The sequence below is a fragment of the Macaca mulatta genome, chromosome 5, assembly GCF_049350105.2.
Source record: "Macaca mulatta isolate MMU2019108-1 chromosome 5, T2T-MMU8v2.0, whole genome shotgun sequence".
NCBI lineage: Eukaryota > Metazoa > Chordata > Mammalia > Primates > Cercopithecidae > Macaca > Macaca mulatta.
The window spans coordinates 176,992,986-177,016,741 of record NC_133410.1 but is presented as its reverse complement, the minus strand read 5'-3'; the positions used below and the strand labels follow the sequence as shown (position 1 = coordinate 177,016,741).

The following is a 23,756-nucleotide window of genomic DNA, read 5'->3' as shown; positions in this document are numbered from 1 at the left end:
CCCCAAAATTATATGGACAAATGGCTAAAAGCCAACTTATCTGATTCACAGTGCTTAACACAAAGATATTTTCTGGATGGTTTTTATGGAATAAATCATAGTATTCATTAGAAACATTGCTGCTGAACTTACTGATACATCATAAGGATAGTAGATTAACATAAAAGTCAGTATTTTTCACTATTAAATATTAAAATGATGTAGCTTATATCTGTGTCTCTACTACCCACCTTAAGATATAAAACACTGCCAACACAGTTGACTCTCCACAAATCACATGCTTTATCTTGAAGGTTACTGCTGTCTGGAATTTAGTGTTCCTCATTCCCACACATTTCTCTATACTCCTACTACATCCGTAAGCCTGAAATAGTACTATTTTGCAAATGTAATTTCATATGCAAACATCTGTCCATGTAGTTTATGTGTAAGTTTTTACAACTTTCTTTTCTTTGGTTGATTTTATGTTTGTGAGTTTCATATATCCTGATAACATGCAGCTCTAGTTCATTTGTTGTGTGACTATGTCACAATTTATCCATTTTCTCTTTGATGAATATTTAGGTTCTTTACAGTTTTCTGAGCACAAATTTATTGAGCACCTGTTACATGCCAGACACTGTTCTAGGCTCTGAGGACTCAAGAGTGAGTAAAACAGGTAAAGTCCTTACACCCAAGGATTTTATATTCTAGTGAAGGAAGAAAGACAGCTACAAAAATCGAACAAAATGTGCAGTGTATCATATGAGATCTATGGAGAAAAACAAGAAGCAAGAGAGTGGAATAGAGAGTAGGGTAGGCAGGACCTTTCTTTTACATAGAGTATTTATAGGAGGCCATATTGTAAAGGTGAAAGAGATATGAAGGGGATAAAGGATTTAATCCTGCAGATACCTGGGGGAAGAGATTTACAAACAGAGGGAGCAGAAAGTGCACAGGCCCCAGACAAGAACAAGCCTGGCGGCGTGATGGAGGTGCAGCCAAGAACCCCACTGTGGCTGGAGTGGACTAAGCTTGGGGAGTGGCAAGAGGTGAAGTCAGAGATGAGGCCTGATTAGGATGTATAAGAACTATGGATTTTACTCGGACTGAGTGAGAAGCTCCTGGATGGTGTTTGGGCAGTGCTTTGATCATGATTTCATTACAAAGAATTACTCTGAGTGCTGGGTAGACTGTGATGTACAATAACGAAAGCAAGGATGGATTGGAAGGTAATGCAAATAATAAAGAGACAGATGGTGGTGGCTTGACGTATAGCCTCATTTATGGAGGTGGGGTGAAGTGGTCAGATTTGGAGACATTAAAGGTGGTGCCAACTGGATTTGCTGGATGAATTGGATTTGGGGTGTGAGAAAAAGAGGGGTCAAGGATGACTTCACGGGTTTTTTCTTGAAGAGCTGGAAGGAGAGTTGTCTTTTGTTGACATGGAGAAGATTTGGAAAGAGAAGGTTTTTGGAGGAGAGGAGAATTAGAAGTTTAGTTTTGGACAAATTTGATAAGACTATCAGACATCCAAATAGTGATGTCAAGTAGGCAATTGTGTATTCTATAAAGGTTTAGTGTATGCACATCTTAAGTTAATTGTGTATCATAAAACAGTTCTCCAAACTGGTTGTACCTATTTACATTTCATGTTGCAGTAACAACACATGTATTATCAGGATTTTTTCATTTTGATAATCTGATGATATTATCTGGTAATTCATTGTTGACTATATTCTTTAACAACAACAATACTCCTGGGCTAAGCCATCTGGATCTTCACTTTACAAGCACTGAATATTCATAAACTATTGGCTACTGGTGCTGTTGCTACATTTTCCAAAACCAAACCAGCCAAAAGATGGGAGATACCACATACTGATACCTTTAGTAAGAAAAGTAAATTGATGACTTGTTTTACTTGCTGTTGTTTTTGAGGAGATGGAAATTTCTACAGACAGAGTTACATAGATTTGATACGGCTAATCATCTTGTTTTGGCTTTTGATGATGATCAAAGTCTTGCTGATATAAACTAATTGGAGGCATTGGATATGCTGTGTTTTGATTATAAAAAGAAATAATTGTATTACTTCTAATTGTATATAGTAAATAAAACTTTACGAGGCTAACAATGATGACCTAGTAGGTATCTTATGATTAGATATGAGTAATTGTATTTAGACTATTAAAGCACATTGCTGGATTCCACTTTTACTATAAAAGTGGGGTGTTTAAAAGTGTTTTTTTTTTTGACATATGTACACATTTACCTTAATAACTTAATATAAAGATGTGTTTGGACTACTTGTAGATAAAATGGGAATGCTTTGTTTTATTTGTAGTTATTTTCTGAAGAATAACTTTATTTATAGTAATTTGATGGAGAATAACATAGTTTCTCCCCATGTCCCAGTCCCTGTGTCTTGATCTTGCTGCCATGTTTTCCCATGGTGCATTCCCTGTACGTCAGCGTGGACTTTTCCAATGGCCAATTGCCAAGCTCCTTGGCACCACACTTCACTCACCTCCCCGTACAGCTGCCAACTACCCAACACTGAATGTTTCTACGCTAACCGTCCCCACCTTGAAAAATTTTTTTCTATTGATTGACCATTATTAACTTAATACAAAAAAAGGGAAGGATACCCATGAAGGGCTTTGTTTTCTTTTTCCATATAGAAAGATACTGGAAAATTGCCAGGCTACCATTTTCTTTGAAGATATTTGGAATATGAATTCCAAGCGTAGATTTTTAAAGGTGGCAATTCCACTATCTCCATTTCTGGAGGCTGTCAGTAAGCCATGCATAACTTCTAACACCACAGTGACAGTGGCTAAGTCTTCTCATTAACAACTGCAGCACAGGATCAAGAATCCTAAGAGCTGGGTTATATATACTCCAGTCTCCATGACTAATGAATGATTTTTGTATTACTAGTAGTAGCATATCATTTCACAGTTTTCGATTCCAGTCTCCTTACATTTAAATGGTTTAAAACATACAGTTGATAAAATATTTTTAAAGGTATAAATACTTTTAAAATAAATAAATAATACCTTTAAAAATAAATACCTTTAAAAATATAAGGCCTCCTTTTTATAATACCAGAGGTAATTTTGAACTAAAATTATTCACAAATTTTTTATCAACTCACAAAAGTCAAGAGTGGAGACAACAGGTAAGGTGAGTGATGTCAGGGAATGGGTCGTTATGCTGTTTGGAAGGAGTGTATGAGAATATGGAACATTTGAGCATAAGCAGAGAAAAAATGAATTCTCACTTGATTTCATTTAATGTAGTAATTCAAATTGTTAATATAATTTGCGTATCATGTGAATACTACCTCAATGGTATATAACTTCCATTTTTATGCATACGATTTTTTTCTATCAGCTCTTTCTCTTGTTGGGATTTTGTTGGATATGTAAGAATAAAGGAGGAAAACATATTTTCAGTCCTGTTTGTAGTCATAACTGGTGTTCACACAGTGTGAAAGGGCGAAGTGGCTGTATATGAAGCACAAATACCTTGCCTTGAAGTGACTGGCCTAGTTTTACCCTGTTGTTTCTGTTACTTCTTCCCTGAGCTGGGGCTGCTTTATCCACATTTGTCAGGTTCATCATGCCAGCTTTCCAAAGCAAACAATCTCCATTGTTTAAGCTCCAACCAGCTGCTTAGTAGCCCAGGCATGTTAACCTAGCAGTTGGTTTCCCTAATCTGGACCCAGTTTAGTCACTAAGATTCTGCTCTGTTGTTTTTGTCTTTCTGGAGCTATGGTCCTAACTTTCATTTGCTTAAACTCTTGCAAGGTAAAGGTTTCTCCCTGTGTTCCAGCTCCTGTATCTTGATCCTACTGTCTGCTGCCATGTTTTCGTGTGGTGCATTCCCCATAAGTCAGCCTGGACCTTTCCATTGGCCAAGTGCCAAGCTTCTTGGCACCATACCTCACTCACCTCCCAGTACAGATGCCAACTACCTAACACTGAGGAGCGTCTCTGCTCTCACCAACCAGTGTCTCTTGGGCTTCTGCTTATGGCTTGCTTTAGATTGTCCTGACATCCCCTGCCTCTCCACACGTCTGTCAACTGCTTCTATGACCTCAGGAGATGGCCTGCCAATCAATAGGTCTGCCTAAGCTCCAGGTCCTAGGTCCTCTGGACTGACACAGTCTGAGCCAGGTTCTAAAATGCCCCATTGCAGGAAATCTTTAATAAAGGTTTTCTTCCTGATAGAAAATTTCCTTCAAAGATTGTCTCTTATGATTGTCGTATGTCTCATGTGGTCAAAAGAGCTCTATGTTCTTAGGCGTCTGGTACACTTACAAATCCGTGACAAGGAGGATCAAGATCTTTGCAACAGAAGTTAAGAAAATTCAATGTGAATCTAAACTCTCCCTCTCAAACAAAAACAAAAACAACCCCCAAAAAACTCTACAGGATACAAACATGACCAGCTAACTTTCAACAATGGAACATTTTATGAGACTTAATTATTCTAGAAAGGTGTAATTTGTCAACTTTGGACTTGAATTCATAGACTTCAGGATAAGAGAAAACTAGTTAATAATACTGCAGATACTAATGAAATTAAATTTTAGTTCTGCTACCCCCAAAGAGGCAGAAGTGTGAATTTGATGAACCCTAGAATCACCAAATGGTTAAGTGAATTTTAATACAGTCATTATGGTCTGCTTACTTGAATTAATCCTTCAATGCTACATGTACTGCTTTCTGTCATTTTTTAAAAGGTTGTAGTGTACTTTAAGGGTTGTTTTGGAAGTAAATGTAGGTAGAACCATATGTAGTTTGAAAACCTGTGGAACTGTTTTGAGTGACATGAGAATGAATGTCTAATGAAAATTATTTGTTTGCAAGATTGGTAGGTTAAAAAATCTAAATAGAATCTGAAACATTCATTTCTGTCAAAGGTAAAATGTAAAAAACAAATTCTTCATGTATATAAATCTACATAAATAACACATATAAATGCAAAATTTAGAATGACATATTTAATTAAATGAACACATTAAAAAGTTTTTTACTGCCCCCTGCTGTCAGTTTCTTAAAGAATTATAGTAAAATTGCTGTAAAGCTGACTCAAGGTGAATTAGTTGAACAGATTGATTGGGGGGAAAAATTGCCCACCTCTAATCACACCGCTTTTCAGCCAGTAATGCTAATGTTTACTTCATGTGTGTGCACAATGGTATCAGATTAAGAAACCAACACTAGCAAAGCTTGTATTAGTGAGCATAGGATCAGAGATACAGGGAAGTTTGTGATCTGCGAAATGCTATTAAGTACCAGTGTTTCAATTCAATCTTTAGCCATTGATGTCTACTTTACCATTTTTTCCAAATCAAATAATTTTAACTTTTTTTTTCGAGACAGAGTCTCCACTCTGCCTCCCAGGTTCAAGTGATTCTCGTACCTCAGCCTCTTGAGTAGCTGGAATTACAGGCACACGCCTCCATGCCCAACTAATTTTTTGTATTTTTAGTAGAGAGGGGGTTTCACCATGTTGGCCAGGCTGGTCTCGAACTCCTGGCCTCAGGTGATCCACCCACCTCAGTCTCCCAAAGTGCTGAAATTACAGGCATGAGCCACTGTGCCCGGCCGTTGAGTTAACTTTTTAAATATTTATGTAATTTAGGTAAAGCATTCTGCATGAATAAAAGCAAAACTTCCAAGATAAGTGAATATTCATTATTTTTGTAATAAAATCCTGACTTATGTTATTTTCATTTTGCCAAATACAATTAAGAAATGAGAAATAATGAAGATAATAAGTAACACTAATGCAGCAGTTACTAGCTGCAAGCCACTGCTTTAATTTTCCCCCATGTACTATTTTATTTAATCATAAAACAGAATGATGTAGGTATTATTATACTTCCCATTTCACAGACGAAGAAACTGAGTCACAGAGGGGTAGAGTAACTTGACTAAGGTCCCACAGCTGGGCAATGGAATCACGACCGGAAACCCTGCAGGGGGCTCCAGGGTCTCTCTCCCCTTAACATTTTTGCACAGGGGAAGGTATAATCTCTACAATGAAGTCAGAAGAATGTATAGAAATTCTAATGAACATGGTGGTGTGAATGCTTATTAACTCTAAGTGCATACTCCCTTCACTGTTATTTCTTGCTGTCTCCATGCTCTAGTGACCAGAGCCTGTGTAGGAATAACAGGCAGACCTGGGGAGCTCCTGACTTGGTTTATCTTTCTTTCTTAGGAAAGTTCTGCCTTTCTTGTTTGCATCACATTGAAGGGGTGTGTGTGTGCTTATGTTACTGAATATGTGCCGAATTAGTCCATGCCTGAGACTGGATTATCCATTTGGGGGTAATTTTTGTTTGATTTTTGTTTCTTGTGTATGAGAATCTTTTTTTTTTTTTCCCCTAAGCTTTATGTTCGGGGATACACGTGCAGGTTTGTTACATGGGTCAATTACATGTTGCAGGGCTGTGGCATACAGATTATTTTGTCACCCAGGTAGTGAGATTAGTACCTGATAGGTAGTTTTTTGATCCTCAGGCTCCTCCTACTCTCCCCCCTCAAGTAGGCCTCGGTATTTATTGTTCCCTTTTGTGAGTTATTGGGGGCTAATCTGAAGGTTGGCCTCTACACACTTGTGCCTTTCGCTTCTGGATAGCTGCTAGTTTTAGCCATGCTTTCAACCATCTTTAGCAACTCATATTCAAATATACACACACTTTTCACAGTACTTCCAGTAAATCAGTTTCACATCTTAAGTGTGCCTAGTCCATACTAGTTCCACCGTCTTAGAGAACAAACTGTTTCCACTCCTCTCTGCCTGCTCAAGTCCTTTGCCGTCCCTCCATAGCACAGAGGGGGCATGACCACAGATATTTCCAGCCATGGACAACTAGCACCACTCGTAGTGGCGATCCTGGGCTGCTGCTCTCCTTGCAAGTACTCTCCCTCAGTCTCCAGAGGGCTAATGACACAGGAAATCTTTCTTCCTCCCATATTAAAGTAACACCAAAGTCAACAAAATCTTTTGTTGTGCATAATAAAAAAATTCATACCTGACTCGAGGAGTGGGGTTTCCAGTGACTCTACACTCCAGATAAACTCGGCTCCCTTCTGCTACTTCTTGGCTCCTCAGCTTTTGGATGAATCGAGGTGCAGCTGGGAAGTGGAGGGCACTGTGGGGCTGGGGGTGAGACTTGCGGTTGCGTGGCACTGCCAGGTCCTGCTTGGCCTGGTAGCAATGCCTGGCCCTAGGGGACTTAACTTCTCTTTCCATCTCCCCTTGGTCTTCCGTAGGGCTCTGGCTGGCTGAGGCACTCAGCAGGGCTGACGGCTGAGTTTTAGGAGACAGGTACCCACTGTCTGGTGACGAGGACTCCCCATTTGGGCTTCTGTTTCTTGGCTTTGCGGCTTCTCTAAATATGGATGTCAGCTCCTCAATTAAATTAGCCGCCTTGTCACACAGCTGGCTCTGGGGGCCAGCCTTTCCTTGATGTGGCGTTTTGGGCTTTACGTTTGTGTTGGGAGCTTTTGCACCACGCTTGTCAGCCTTTCGGAGGCTCCGGATGTAGCTGGGCCTGGTGAGCAGGGGCGACATGGCAGGTTTCCTCTTTGAAACAGGTGAAGAGATACTCTTAGTTTGTTCTTCTGCCAGAGGCTGGACAGGTGTTGACCTGTTATCCTGAGGTCTCCCTGAGGTGTGTTCACCCAATTTGGTCTCCTTACGGGAAGGGTTTTCATGGAAGCTTGCAGGGGAAGTATTGAAAATCTGCGAGATCTCCTTTTCCGAGTCAAAATCTTCTGTTTCGGAGTCGGCTATGGCTCTGCGGGCCAGGTCAAGACTCTTGTTGATCTCTTCCTGGCTGAGGAAAGCAGAAAGGCCTGGGAAGAAGTCAGCATTCTTGCTTTCTTCCTGCATGTCTGAGAGGGAGTCATAGAAGGACTCATGGGAGGAGGTCCCTGACATAGTTGAACGGTCTTCATGCACTCTGTGTCTGCTTTCAATAGGAAGACCAGAGGCAACGGCAACTGTTTTCTTATGCTCTGAAAGACAGCATAGAATGTCATTAGTAGCAATGATTTTTCCCCATTTTATCATAGAAGTTCTAAGTCACAAATTGAGAGAAACATTAAAGTGAATGAATATAAGTTTTCTTTATTCTACAAGTTGGAAGACATATCAAGTATACTTGTGTTCATCATTTTATGATTTTAATACATGCCCTGTGAGTGCTATCAAATATCTCACTAGGCAGTATTAAATCATTCAAAAAGATGACGTGTGCAGTAGGCACTGTTAGTAGGATAGGGCTCACAGCCAGCCCCCCCGCCCACCTTACTCAAACTCTAATTTGATTAATGTAATGAGATCAATAGAATGTTGATACTTTTAGTAAGTCTGACTCTGATTGTCTAACTCTAAACCACAAAATGCAGTTTAAGGATTCCAATTTTCATTTATGTATAGTTTTCAGTGAAATCTTTGAAACTTTATTGTCTCCAGTTGTGTTCATTCATAGTCATTCACTCAACAGTCCAATAGATGGTAGTAATCACTTATTATTACATTTCAGGTGCTAGAAGTACAGCTGTGCTGTATGCCAGGGATGGGCAACTTTTCTGGGAAGCGCCAGATGGTAGATACTCTTGACTTTGTGAGCTGTCCAGTCTCTGTTATAATTACTCAACTCTGCATGAGCGTGAAACCAGCCATAGGTGATATGGAAATGAATGAGCATGACTGTGTGCCAATAAAACTTATGGATACTCATATTTGAATTTTATGTCATTTTAATGTGTTAAAACTACTATTATTTTGATATTTGATTTTTAAACAACAGCTTTTAAATGAGAAAAACGTTCTTAGTTTGCAGGGCATATTAAAAAAAAGGGGTTGGGATGGATTTGGCTCAGGGGCTGAAGTTTGTTGACCCTTGATCCAGACTTAACAACATAGTCATCATGTTCAAGGAGTTAAAAGTCATGGGAGGTAGTAAAGTGGAGAAGACAGAGAAGATATTAAACAAATAATATATTAATAATATAAAATTTTGATAAGACTTTAAAGGAAAGTGAGAAAAACCTAGGGGCTATGAGAGCCTAGTCTAATCTTAAAGGGCATGAGAGAGAACTAGAGGCCTGGCGTAGAACACTTACATGGGAATATCAGCAAAATTAAATAAAAGGTGTTCCATTATCTGTAAGCTATTACAGCTTTAAATTCCACTGACATTTTGAACTAAATATTGTAAGGCAATGACTCCTCATTACTCGAAGTGTGCCATTCTTTTGCTATATATTGTTCATAGAAGACTGAGAGGGAAGATCTAGAAAACATCAGCGGTGATGTCTGCCACAAGACTGAGTCTAGGAGTGAATAATGGAAGCTTCCTGGATGTGGTGAACCTCAACTTTCTACCTCGTGTCAGTCAGGAGTAAACTTGGTGGGACATTCCCCAGAAATGGTGTGTCTTCAGAGGACTGAATTGAGTTGCTTGTGTAGAAGTATCTTCCTAAGAAAATCTCTAATTTCAAAAAACATTATGCAAGAGTCGAGGGGATTGTAGAAATCCATCTCAAGAACCTGCTGCTTCATTGGATGCAGTGAGTCATAGACCTGCTGATTAAACAGGATATTTAATCAGAGATCCTGAAACTCAATATTAACATACCCCATTTTCTTAAGTGGAATACTGTACTTTTGCCTTAGATGTCTTCTTAGAAAGATAGCTACTTTTTTGTGCCTGAATTATTAGATTCCCCATATGCTAGCCCTACTCTATCTACTGAACCATATTTCACACTCTTCTTCAAGTAAATCCTTAGTCCTTCAGAGGATGTCGTCATTCTCCCTGACTTTACCAACACAGATATCACTCTAATTCCTTTGTCCTGTCTGTGCTGCAGGACAGAAACATCCTGACTGGTCTCCAGTTACTCAGATATGGCTCATATATGGAGAACAATTATATTCAGTATATTTTTAATACTTGAATATATTTTCTTCATGAGAAACAGGCAGTTAAAGTATGATTTTGAAAAGGCAAAGGTATAGTCAACATGTAAAAATCAAATAACATGTATTCGAGTTTTTATTTAACAATTGAAAAAATCAGTAATATATTACAAGCATTTCAAAGGAGACACTGAAGATGAGACACATGTAGGCAATCAGGAATGCTGAAATGAAGTTGGTAATAGATTTGAAACTGGTTAATATCTATAGAGCAATAAAACACAATGTTTGGAATCATCTATAAGAGTGGAAATCTATAGCATTTCTACTAGAAAAAAATCATTTGTATATCTATGTACCAGTATAATTTGCATTGTTTTTAGATTTTTCCAACTTACAGAGTTGTAAAATTGTAAAGACAATAAAAGGCATAGACCCCTGTGGAATTAGATGACCCTGGAAGGTCCACCAGAGCCAATCCAGCATTCTATTGCAAGGACACCCAGTGCCATTTTGTATATTTCAAAACATTTTATAGTTTGTCCTACGAAGGCAGCCAGGTTTTTTCTCTCAGTAATGAGCTCTGAAGTACAATTGACCCCTCAGTCAGCACACATGGTAGATAACTTTAGGGGAAGCCAGGATCAGGATCAACTCTTACAAGGTGTGGGGAGATGAGCTGTTAGGTAACATGGATCCAGAAGAGACAATGAAGGTGGAGAGGGGGAGACTCGGGGGCTGAAAGTATGTTTGTGTACCAAAGGCACAACAGACTATATTTTCATTTATTGCATTTCTTGTAAAATTTATTTTTTTTGAAAGAAAGCTACTGTGTTATTTGTTTATTTATTGTTTATGTGGCCTGAAAGAAATTCAGTTTTTGTGTTGAAATCAGTGCTAAAGGAGATTGAAAAACATTTTGTGTCAGCCAAACCTGTGGTAGGCTAAGCTGAAAATCCAAGGAGATAATTGCAACAAAACCTTTGATTCTTGACATGGCTAAATTGTGAAGCCTAAGCTGGGATAGATGTACTACATGGACCAGAATTACTCATTCAAAATGTATTTATGGACTATATACCACATGCCCAGTAGTGTGCTAGGGACCTTGAAAAAGAGAAGTTTTTTGCCCTCATGGAACTTAATACAAATTACAAATAAATAGTAACCCTATATAATTGAGTATGTCTTTTTTAAATTGTATTTTATTTTTTAAATTGACAAATAATAATTATACATAATTATGGGGTACCTAGTGATGTTTCAGTACATATCATGTATAGTGATCAGATCAGGGCAACTAGCATATTCATCTCTAACATTTATGATTTCTTTGTGTTGGGAACATTCAACGTCTTCCTTCTAGCCATTTGAAACTATAGAGTATGTTATTGTTAGCTATAGTCATCCTGCAGTGGTATAGAACAACAGAGTGCTATGATAGCACCTAGAAGCAACAGCAAGGTCAGGATCAGGAAACTTTTATGAAAGAGAGAAAGCTGAAAGAATAATGTGTGAGGGATGAGGAAGAGCGGGGAGGTGAAGAGGGTGCTGGCACTGGCAGAAACGTATTCTAAGACTTGGATCCCAGAGAGCGCATGACAGACTCAGATAACTCCGCTAAGCATTTCAGCTAAACAGAAATCTATCTGGAAATGGGGAAATAACCAGAGATAAGGCTAGAAATCAGGAGTTAGGGCAGAGAGGGCCTGGAGGCATGCAAAGAGCTTGCATTTTATGTTGTGGGTAGTCAGTAGGCAAGGAAGAGTGTTAAGTCCGTGAGAGATGTCACCAGACCTACATTTTTGAGAGATAACTGATGGCAGCCTGGATGGGGGACAGAGGTAGGTGAAGAGGAAGACAAGACTGACAGTAGGGCGGTCCATGAGAAGGCTCGTGCAGTAATCCAGGGAGTGCGCACATTTATCATGGTTTCACGTTTGGTTGCAATCATCTGGACGTCTTCATTTTGGAGAATTCCTCATGTTCTGACACTCAGTGAGAAACTGAGCTCACTTGTAATGGGATGTGAAATTTCCAAGTATTTTCTTTCCCATCCCCTTGGAGACCAGACACAAGTCTTGGCACTTGGCCTAGACAGCGATTAGATGTGTTCATCTTGGACTCTGAAGTGAGAGCTGGTGATTCAGAGGAGCAGTGGGTCCAGGGTCCATAAGATAGATGATAGAAAGGAAAGAACTTGGTAATTGATTAAAGGCAGAGGCAGTGCAGAGGCAGGATTACAGGTTTCTCACCTCAACAACCAGATGACGGTACCATGAACTTAGATGCTACAAGTGGAGGAACAAGTTTTTTTTTTTAAGCTTGATTTTGATTTGAGCCTTTTGCAGTTGAGGGACCTTTGGTAACTCTGGTGTTGATGTCTAGGTGATTCGAGATACTGATCTAGAGCCCAGGAGAAGGAAGAGCAGAGCCGGATTGGGGATTGTTAGCCTATGGGTGGCACTTTAAGACATGGGAATGCATAAGGTTATTGAGGAAAAAAGGAGAAGATAGAATCCTTCAAAGAATCAAAGGGAAGCAAGGAGAGCTAGATGTCATGGGAGCTGGGAAAGAAAATATCTCAGGAAGCAGTACGTGTCCTTTTGATTTTAGCAACTTGGGAATATTTAGCACCATCGCAACAGCACTTTCGGTGTACGCAACAGAAATATAAGCCAGGTTGCTGTATGGAAGGAAAGGAAAGAAGAAGGAAAGAAAGAAAATATTCCAGGTGTGGTGGATTGTTTTGAAAAGATCATAGAAAGAAGGAGAGACAGAAGGTAGTAGCTGAACAAAAGTATAGACTCCGGTGAGGTTTGTTATACATTTTTAGGATAGAGCACTATAACATGTTTTACACAAACCGAATTAGGCAGTAAGAAGAGAAAAGCTGAAAATAAATGTAAGGAAGTGGGATGATTTATAGGTTGGCTCTCAAAAGATGTAGGAAGAAATGAGTTATTATAGGACAAATGGAGCATGAGGTGTTCAGCTTCCAGTAGGAAGGAGGCAGTTCTTTCATTGTTAAAGGAGAGAAGTAACAAAGGGTGTGTGTGTGTTGGGGTGGGGCGGGGGCGGTAAGAGAGAGAGAAAGATGAGATTCTCTGCAAGAATTTGTAATAGAAAGAAAGAGTTCCCATACTGAGACTTCTGTGCATTGGAAGTTTATGAGGACAGAAGATGATTTGAAATAGCTGTTGTAGAAAAAGGGAGAAAGAAGTTTCCTAAGAAGGATTTATGGGCAGAGGTGAGGGCCTGGTTGAAGTTAGATGTGATGTATTTATAGTGTCATTACTCTGTGTGATTGTGTGATTCACTCCACCAGAGCTCAGCCATCCAGGTGAAGCCATCCAGCAGAGATAGATGATCCCGGTTTGACATGCAGGTAAAATGGGAGGGAAGTGAGCAAGGCCATTGAAAATATGGTCAAGGAAAAGGTGACCTGTATGTGCTGGGTTGGAATTCATGGGTAGGAGTTTGAATGTAGAGATTGTCTTTTGTTTTTTTGAACCAGTGTCAGAGTTGAGTAGTTGCAACAGAGACTGTATGGCACATGAAACCTAAAATATTTACCTGCACTTTTACAGAAAAAAATTGCCAACCCCTTCTATAGAACACTAGCTGCCTGATGAATTCATATGACATATATAAAGGCTATTAATAATCACGATGATTGATGATGATGACTAATAATGGACTGCTTACCCTGAGGTGGGCATTGTGCCCAGAGTCATCATGTAGATTATTTCGTTTAAAATCCTCACGGCAGCCTCTGATTTAGAAAGAAGGAAATAGAGGCAGAAAATCTGAGTGGGAGAACCAAGATTTAAGCTCAGGGAATAACTCCAGAGCTTATGTTCTATGTACTTTACCATCTTACCATTGTAGTTTTCATAATTGAGAATCCTAAGCAATGTATCAGACTAACAAAACTGTGGGTCAGAAATCAGAGTTCTGCTATTAATTCAATTGTAGTTTAGTTCCAAATAAACATAATATGATACATTTTAAAACTTCACAAGACACATTGTGTGAGAAAACTTAAAGCAAACTTCTGAATGATGAAAACACTTTTGATTCTTAAAGGGAGTGTTTGCTGGAGGCAGAATATCTCACCTGCTTATTAACTCATATTTTGGTTTTAAAGAGGCGCCATCTGACAGGATCCAGTGGTCAGGATTAGGTGTAGCTTTAAAACTGCTTGCACATTGAAAAAGAAAATAATAGTTCTATGGCATATCTGGTTCAGGCTTAATTTGCAACCCAGTTATTGCTGCGGGAACATGCACGTGGGCTAGGGAAAATGCTCATTCAAGGAGGATGAACAAGGGCAGTTTCCAAGTGGGCCAAGTTCACTGGAAATTTGTGCTTCACAGATTTCCATGTCAGTCAGCACTCCAAAATGAAAAGGTCAAAATCAAAAGGAATGAAACACAACCACAAATATCTCCATCATTTGCCTGAGATTTCATGTTTTCTGTCAAACAGTGCTCTTGGTAATTCTATGCTGGTGTGATAGGCACAGAAGATGAAATAGACTAAAAAGACCCACTAATACTGCTGTTAATGAGTGAAGAGGAAATGAGGTAAACACCAAAGCCATTAAAGTGTTTCTACTCTAGTAAGTAGCATTGAAAGATTTTGAAATTTTGAGGAATAAAGGATTCTTTGGCATCTTTAAATTGTCCCATCCCCTGCCTCCTCCCTTTTCTCGGAAGGAATCTGAATTTCCTAGAAATTCTTCTACTGCTTCTTTTTCTCATCCTTGTCTTATCCATCACCTGCAGTATTAGCAGTTTAGCTTAATTGTCATTTTCCTTAAAACACTCATTAGCCACAGCTATTCTTTTTTTTTTTTTTTTTTTTTTTGAGATGGAGTCTTTCGCTTTGTCGTTCAGGCTGGAGTGCAATGATGTGAACTCAACTAACTGCAACATCCGCCTCCCAGGTTCAAGGGATTCTCCTGCCTCCCGAGTAGCTGGGATTATCAGGCACCTGCCACCACGCCCAGCTAATTTTTGTGTTTTTAGTAGAGATGTGGTTTTACCATATTGGCCAGGCTGGTCTTGAACTCCTGACCTTGTGATCTGCCTGCCTCAGCCTCCCAAAGTTCTGGGATTACAGGTATGAACCACTGTGCCCAGCCAACCACAACTGTTCTTTAATTTGCTTGAAGTTGCATAGCTCTGTGTTCTTCACCATGGAAGAAATGACTCCTCCTTGGCCTTGCCCATCTTATAGTCATGCTTCCTTTCTTCTACTTCCCTTTCCCGGAATAGTAAGTTGAATGTGAAATCAATGGAGCAACTGCTTAGTTGTGCAAGAGAAGCTTCAAGGAGGACGAATATGAGCCAGGCATAGTTATTCTCCTTAAATGATCTTACAATCCAGGAGGAGGGATTAGACAAGAGTAAAAAATAACTCAGTTACAAGGAGGAGCGTGATAATTGCTATTAAAATAGTTTCAACAAATTGCAGTAAGGGATAAAAATGGTAAGAGAGATCATAGTTACAAACTGGGTCACGTCCCTCTTTTGGTTTTTATTTTTTTCCTATGATGCTCCCTGGCTGGAGAAAAGCTCCAAAGCATGATGTGCAGGTTAAACATGCCCGTGGACAGTCTGAGCTGATGGAAGTTCTCCAGCCTCACCCTCCATCATCACTAACACACATGCACTCAGGCCTCCCTGGCCCACTCACCATTCCTCAGACATTTCAGGTTCTTTCTGGTCTTCACACCTTTGCATTTGCTGCTCCTTTTGCTTAAAATGTGCTTCCTTTCTCTTTTTCTTTTCTTTGTGTTTTTTTTTTTTTCTTTTTTTGAGACGGAGTCTCGCTCTGTTGCCCAGGCTGGAGTGCGGTGGCACAATCTCGGCTTGCTGCAAGCTCCACCTCCCAGGTTCATGCCATTCTCCTACCTCAGCCTCCCGAGTGACTGGGACTACAGGTGCCTGCCACCTTGCCTGGCTACTTTTTGTATTTTTAGTAGAGACGGGGTTTCACCATGTTAGCCAGGATGGTCTCAATCTCCTGACCTTGTGATCTGCCCGCCTCAGCCTCCCAAAGTGCTGGGATTTCAGGCATGAGCCACTGCATCTGGGCCTCTTTCTGTTTTTCAAGCTCCAGTTCATCCTTGAAAACTTTCTTAAATTTTACCACTTTTTGGTACTTTCTAACGATTCCCCAATCAATATAATTTGCTCTTCTTCCAAGCACGTCACTTGGCATTGCATTTCTCATAGCAGTCATCATATTAAATTACACGTATTTATTTAGAGAATGCTTTCCTCATTCAACTGTGAGCCCCATGGAAGCAGGAGCTGTGACTGGCATCTTTGTATGGCAAATGCTTAGTACACTGTCTAGGTTACGGCAGATGATGGAGAAAAGCTAAGAAATACCGGGTGTTTGAAATGTGGTTTGAGCCTTGGATAGGATTTGACAGACACATGAACAAAGCCATGAGGCAGGAAATGTTCTGATGTCTGATTTGCTTTCAGCCTCCCAGAACCTGCTGTGGCATTTCTCTGGGACATGCTCTCTTCAGCTAAATGTTATTCTGCTCTTTGGAGTGAGGGTCTCATTCTGTCTCCTGGCGTGGACTGAAATGGCATGATCATAGCTCACTGTAGCCTTGAATTCCTGTGCTCAAGGGATCCTCCTGCCTCATTCTCCTGAGTAGCTAGAACTACGGGTGTGCATCATCAGGCTTGGCTAAATTTTAAAATATGTTTTTGTAGAAACGAGGTCTCCCTTTTTTGCACATGCCGGTCTCAAACTCCTGGACTCAAGGGATCCTCCTGCCTTGGCCTCCCAAAGTTCTGGGATTACAGATGTGAGCCCCTGAGTGCAACTAAATGTTATTCTGCTTTTAAACTAGGTTTTTCCTCAATTTTATCAACTGTTACTTGTGCCCCAGGCTCTATTTTCTGGTAAGAACTTGATAGAGTAATCAGTGCTAAATGTTAGTGTATACATACAACACATAACTGTGTCTACATATAAAATACACTTTACCTGCTCATTTCACTCATACGAAATCAGTCATAGGTCAGACATTGTGTTAAAAAAAGGTATCTATAAAGACATGGATGTTAATGTTTCTCATTACCCTCGAAGACAGTTTCTTATGAAAAAATTTGGAACTAGAAAAGCATTCTATTTTCTGGCAATTCTATTAGACAAAGAATTCTGTAAACTTCGATGACGCTTTCACATGGATACTAGCAAGCTCAGGGTTAAATTTTCCATCATAGAAATTCAGATGTTTTTAGCTAAAAAAATTTTTTTTGCTTACTTTTCTCATTGTTTTATTCAGTCAGCATTTATTTATTGAGTGCCTGCTATATGCTAGGCACCTCTTTTATAGGCCAGGGACATAGCTGGGAAGAAGATAGATTCTCTGTCCTAGGAGGTAAAGATTCTAAGAGAAAGGACAAAGGTAGTAAGTTGAGAAAACATTTCAAGTTCAAAGCTTTTTATGCTTGATTTGATCTTCTATATTTTCTTAATTGATTTTGGGCAATTGTACTATGCTTTTATTGCATACAGCTTCAAACTAGCTTTGAAAGTTGTTAGGGTGCAAAAATATAAGGTAAAATGAAATGCACATTCGCATGTTAATTTCACATCTACAGACCACTGCTGTTTTGGAGGGCACACCCTTGGCGGGGAAGGTGGTGAAAGTCACAAGAGGAGAACGTACTCAGGTCAATGGTCCTTTAGGTTCCTTCATAGTGTACCATGGGGGCACTGCTGTGTCACCTCATGGCGCTCTGAAGGGAAATTCTCCCAGGTGAATTTCGACATTTATGCATAATGCCAGACTCTTCCTCTTAAGCAAACATTTAGTGAAGCAAAGGTTTGGGAGGGTTGGCAGATACTGTGAGTCCTTACAGAATGCTATCCACCTTGAATTGTCAACAGGCAGCTTATATCCTTATAAGCATCTTGGCTTATCCTAAGCAAATACTGCTTTCAAATGTAAACGTCCATGGTGACCTATTTTGTTAACCCCCTGGGCATATCCCCTTCTCCTTGTTTTTTTTTTTTTTTTTAATTTTGGAGATAGGGTCTCATTCTGTTGCCCAGGCTATAATAGTGCAGTGGTGTGATCATAGCTCACTGCAACCTTGACCTAGTGGGCTCAAAGGACCCTTTTGCTTTAGCTTCCCAAGTAGTTGGGACTACAGGTGCATGTCACCACGTCCTGCTAATTCTCTTTTATTTTTTGTAGAGACAGGGTATCCCTTCATTGCCCAGGCTTGTCTTCAACTCTTGGCCTCAAGCCATCCTCCTGCCTCAGGCTCCTGAGTTGCTGGGATTACAGGCACAAGCCAAGAGGCCTGGCTATTTCATTCTTTCTTAAGGAATTTTATGTCACTTAATTTATAGATTACTTCTAATTGTAATTTTATGGTTTGCAACTTCTCCCTAAGTTAGTGTCATCTGAATTCTGTTAGATTCATGTTATACTATAAAATATAGAACATATAAATAAGTTTTCATTGGTATGTGTATTACACATTTGACATAAGTAATTTTATGAATCTTATTTTGGCATGACTATCTTAATATTTGGGAAAACATTTATTTTTTAGTTCCTGAATATGTACTGTAGGCATAAATGTATATGGTTCACATTCATATATGAATATACAAATGATAGAAAAGATAGACAAATTTAAAAATTATGACTACCGTTTACCTTTAAAGTTGCTGACTTTTGGGGATAGATTACCTGAAAGCCAGCTCTATGATATTTGGGAGAATCCTCTCTGTTGTCATTTAAGAAATATATATAGGGGGCTGGGCATGGTGGCTCAGGCCTGTACTCTCAGCACTTTTGGAGACTGAGGCAGGAAGATTGCTTGAGCCCAGGAGTTCAGTACCAGCCTGGGCAACATAGTGAGACTTCATCTCTACAAAAATACAGAAAAAACCCCAAAAACTTAGCTGAGTGTAGTGATGTGTGCCTGTAGCCTCAGCTACTCCAGAGGCTGAGGTGGGAGGATTGTTTGAATCCAAGAGTTCTAGGCTGCAGTGAGCTATGATCAGGTCACTGCATTCCAGCTTGGGCAACAGAGTGAGACCCTGACTCAAAAAACAAACAAGACTCCTGGGATCACCCCCTGGCATGATCCCCATGAATCAAGGCACTATTGACTGTTGAAATGGAAACAGGTTTCTTCCACGTGGAGGGACTTGAGGAAGACAAGGAATATACATGAGAAAGAGCAGAGTCCAGTAGAAAGAATTCACTGACAAACAATGCAAGTTGTTCCTACATAACAGCTTGGGAGTTACCTGCTTTCAAAAGTGAACAGTTTGATCTTCAGAGCAATCCATGGAGTAGATGTTATTTTTCTATTTTATGTTTTGTATTACCCACAACTGCAGCAGAAAAACGTTCAATTATTTGTCCCAACCAGAGCCATCAGAAAGTGGCAGACTCAGGGTGGAAGCCTGCATTTAACTGCAGTTTTCTTTTCTTCTTGGGGATATTATAGGAAATTACTTTAAGAATTTAGATAAGGGGAAAACTTTTGAAGTCTGTTCGTGAAATACTTTTAGAGTCGACGAAGAACTGCTACAATTTTGAAAGAAAAAGTTTGATGTTAGAAAAACGCTGACAGACAGTAAGGATCACTTAATACCATGTACCACATTCAGCAGATTCTTTAGAGAGTCCAGATGGAATAGCTAAATTCCCACAGTCATTTAAAAATGTATATATAGAAAGGAATAAATACATGAAAATGGTTGGAATAACATACACCAGTCAATCAACACTGACTACCTCTGGGGGGGGATTTAGGCAGGGGTAAGAGTTGAAAGGTGGGACATTCAGGGGGATCTTTTGTTGCTTACTTTGTAATTTTTGAAAAAAACTTAAGTGATTTTTAATTTTAGGTTTAGCAGTTTTATTTATTTTCATATTTAAGCAATTACTAAAAAAGTAATGCAAACTATTGATACAAAGATTTGATATTGAAATATCTTTTAATAAAACCTAAACTATGGAAAACAAAGTTAGAAAGGCTTTAACACTTTATTTTCGTGCTTCAGAATCACAGGCAACCCCTAGACTAAATCAACTCCCTCCCTCCCTCCCTCCCTTCTCCCTTCCTCCCTTCTCCCTTCCTTCTTCCCTGTTTCCCTTTTGCTACAAAGGGTCCTTTAGGGCAAAAGTCAAACATGAAAAATTTATGAAATTTTATATTTGATGCAGAAAATGTACTGCAATTTTATAATTTATTAATACACATGGATTATTTTCCTTTCTAATTATTAAATAAATTATCATTGCAGGAAGATATATTTATCCTACAGTTTTAAATATCTCTTTAAACAGCGTATTTAATCTCAATTTCAAGGACATAATCTAATAGCTCATTTAATGCCAAAACAGCCAAATAAGATACTTTACAGAGTTTTTGAAGTTATCGCATTTCCTCTTCATCTTATCAACTTTATTCACCATGCTAAGTCCATTGCAAATATTTAGATTTTACATCTGAATTATCCATTTCCACTACCATTATCCAATTCAGAGCTTTATTCTTCTCACTTAAATTCAAAACCTATTCACCAAATTTGCTTCTATATTCTCTAATATGATTTAACAGTTAGAAATTTTAGTTGAAGATGTTTTGTTCAATCTTTGTTTTCTTTGCTGTAATTTCACCAGGACACAGTCCTTAACTCTAGATGGCCTGAATTTCTAACTGGAGCTCAGTCATTGCAGTACCCTTTGACAGCCTCCACACACATATCGTTTAAGAAGTGGAGATCTTGTCTGGGCCTTGCAGATTTCACTTGGTATCTCTTAAAGAACTTGTCAGATTTATTTTTAAACGTGAATAATGAGTGCCCTCTACATTTTAAAAAAATGAGGTAAGGAGGTCAAAGTGATTGTACTTGTCTAGTGCAATCCAGATCCTCGTTCTATTGTGAAAGATGCTATAAGGCCAGTTTTAATATTCAGCTCTAGCAATAACACAGAGAAACCCAGAGGAAGAGCTGACACAGAACCCCTGGGATACAGACCCTAACCCACACCAGATTCTAGGATGCTGGAGGACTAATTTGTATTCTAGGAATGTGTAATCATGTATTTACAGGGCAGTTAGTGGCCAGATAAACCTCACTGGCCTTCTCTACTGTTAGCTATAACTTGTCAAAAAGACTTTGATTTTTAAAATCTGAATAATTGAGGTGAGTATTCAAGTTCTTTCTGTGAGAAAAAAAGATTGGAAGGCATCTTTATCATGCAATGAGGATTTAATTTCTGCATATATGTGACTGAATAGATTTTGAATAGTTTTATATTGCCAAGAAATGGGCTTTATATGTCACCACATTATTCATACTAGAAGGCAATCAGTATTTTTAGCAAATGTTAATAAGTAATATGAGCCTGAAATCATTTTATGTCAATCTCCTCTATTGGATTCAAGACAATTTCATGTGCAACTTAAAGCAACATGATAAAAATTATACTGTGATGTTTAAATTTGACTGGACTCCAGAGACTGCACTGTGGTTTCCCTTAGTAAGCGTTATCTTATTAAAAGTATGTAAATTTTATGCATGAATATAATTTAAAATACCTGCTGTTACTATCCCAACTCATTATGTCCAGTGAGTTACTTTTAGAATCTTTTGAAAGTGTAACAATTTATAATGGACTAAAATCTAAAGTCTATCACTGTAAGCCATCATTATGTATTTAGCTTAAATATGGGTGAGAATCTAGAAAACTGCATTTTCCTTTTCTGTGAAATGTAACACGTACACAATCTTGACAAAAGCTGGCTCCATAAATACATTAAATTCTTTTGGAATTGATAGCACCAACTTAGCATGCTTAAGCTTATAACAGAAAGGATAATTCTCTGACAGCAAAGGCAGAGATAAAGTGGGCAGGCAAATCTTACGTATTATGTGTTTTTGGCAAAACCATAACATTCTCATTACTTTTCCTCTCCAAGCAAAAGAATAATTAAGATATTTTCTAAATATATCATGTTTTCAGAAAACCTTTTATAGTTTTTTTTTTTTTTTTTTTTTTTAAGTTCTTAAAATGTTGCCGTACTAGTTAGTATATTAAGATACACCTTACAGACCTTTTCAGTGCTTGGTCAGTTTGAAGACTCCAGAGAGGTGATGAATTTCAGATGAGCATTTCTTCTTTTCTGGGAGAATGGAGGTTGTGGCCTTGCCTATTCATTAAAGACTGCCTGGTCCGTAGTCACTTTGAGGCAACTGTGGCTTCAGACTCTCATCTGTCCTCTTCCTCCACTCAGCTATATTTGGTAACTGAGCTCATGTTTCAGCAGACTGCCATGATCAGGAATTCCAGCAGCGGGCTGGGAAGCACCCCCAGGACTGAGGGCTGGGTTCTTAGAAATAAAGCCACTTAACATAGAAGGAACTATATTTATGGATCTGATAAACACAGGATTTAAACACATTCTTCTATACTTTGGACTTGTAGCTGGAAATCACCACCTGCCCCGTTAACATGTTCTTAATCAATTTAAAGTACAGTATGTGACTCCAAGTAGAAAAAGTGATAATCCAAATGGAAGCTCTTCTTACTGTGATCTTCTGCTCTGTGCATTTAAATTTTGATCATGTGCTAGATTATCCTAAAATAGTAAATTCAGTAACTGAAAATTTAGCCACTTGGCAAATTGAGTGGAAAGTCCCATTGTTCTCTTACTTCATATTGCTAATTAAAAATTGATATATGACTATGGTATGTATTAAAAGTCTTGTCTATAATAGTATTAAATAAGTGTGAACACACAGGGACTGGTCTTATCCACGTCGCAACATTGAGTTCTTAGCTCAATGCCTAGGACATCATGAGCATCTAGTAAATATTCATCAAAGAAATAAATAAATGTTGAATGAATAATATTCAGGAAAAGTATCAACCCTCTTACAGTTGCAAAAAAGTTTCACAATCATTTAATATTTTGATCTTTCAAATGACAAATAGAGATAGCAAGAGTTTAATATTTTGATCTTTCAAATAACAAACACAGACAGCAAGAATAGAAAGCTTTTCAGTTTAAAGGTCAGATAGCAGAGTCAAATACAAGGGGGCAAAAAGAGCAACACAGAAGCTCCCAGTTAACTTGGAAATGGAGTGCTGAGTCTTCCTTTGTCTGGATAAGACCATCACATTTGATTTAGTTTAATATCTAAAGATTTTTTTTTTTCTGATGGTAGAAAATTTGTGAAGTATTTTCTTTATAGGAAATTGTTTTGTATTTTCTTTATAGGCAAAACTGGTCCTTTATAAATGGTTCTTTCTAGAACTGGATACTCCTGTGGGTCATTTCATCTATTATATTAATTAAGAAGCGATTTTAAAATTTATGCTTATGAGGGAAATACAAGTCTCGTTGATTGTCTTAGTTTGTGCCATTACAACAAAATGCCACAGACTGGGTAATTTACGAAGAGCAGAAATTTATTTCTCGTAGTTCTGGAGGCTGGAAAGTCTAAGATCAAGGTGCCAGCAGGTTTATTGTCTGGTGAAGTTCCCATCTCTGCTTCCACAATGATGCCTTGAGCCACTGTGTCCTCACATGGCAGAAGGTGGAAGGGCAAGAGGGGGTCAAACTTCCTCCATCAAGCCCTAAGGGCATCAAATCCCATTCATGAGGAGTCCTCCTGAATCACCTTCTAAAGGTTACACCTCCCGACACTGTTGCATAGGGGATTAGTAATTAACATAAATTTTAAAGGGGACAAAAACCTTCAAACCATAGCCTTGATTACACATATGTTTATATCTGCTT

At 38.7% G+C, this 23,756-nt stretch overlaps 1 protein-coding gene across 8 annotated transcripts in view; it reads right to left on the bottom strand.

Annotated features, from left to right (window-relative positions):
- Window positions 1–22,581, bottom strand: part of PALLD (palladin, cytoskeletal associated protein) — a 434,582-nt gene extending 412,001 nt beyond the window's left edge. For all 8 annotated transcript variants that reach the window (XM_015139485.3, XM_015139484.3, XM_028848875.2 and 5 more), the window contains exons 1-2: window positions 22,068–22,581; window positions 7,037–8,024 (exon numbers count right to left, since the gene is read on the bottom strand). In XM_015139485.3, the coding sequence (XP_014994971.3) occupies window positions 7,037–7,947 (911 nt within the window). In that variant the 5' untranslated portion in view covers window positions 7,948–8,024; window positions 22,068–22,581. The remainder of the gene's footprint in view (window positions 1–7,036; window positions 8,025–22,067) is intronic.
- Between the last annotated feature and the right edge of the window lie 1,175 nt (window positions 22,582–23,756).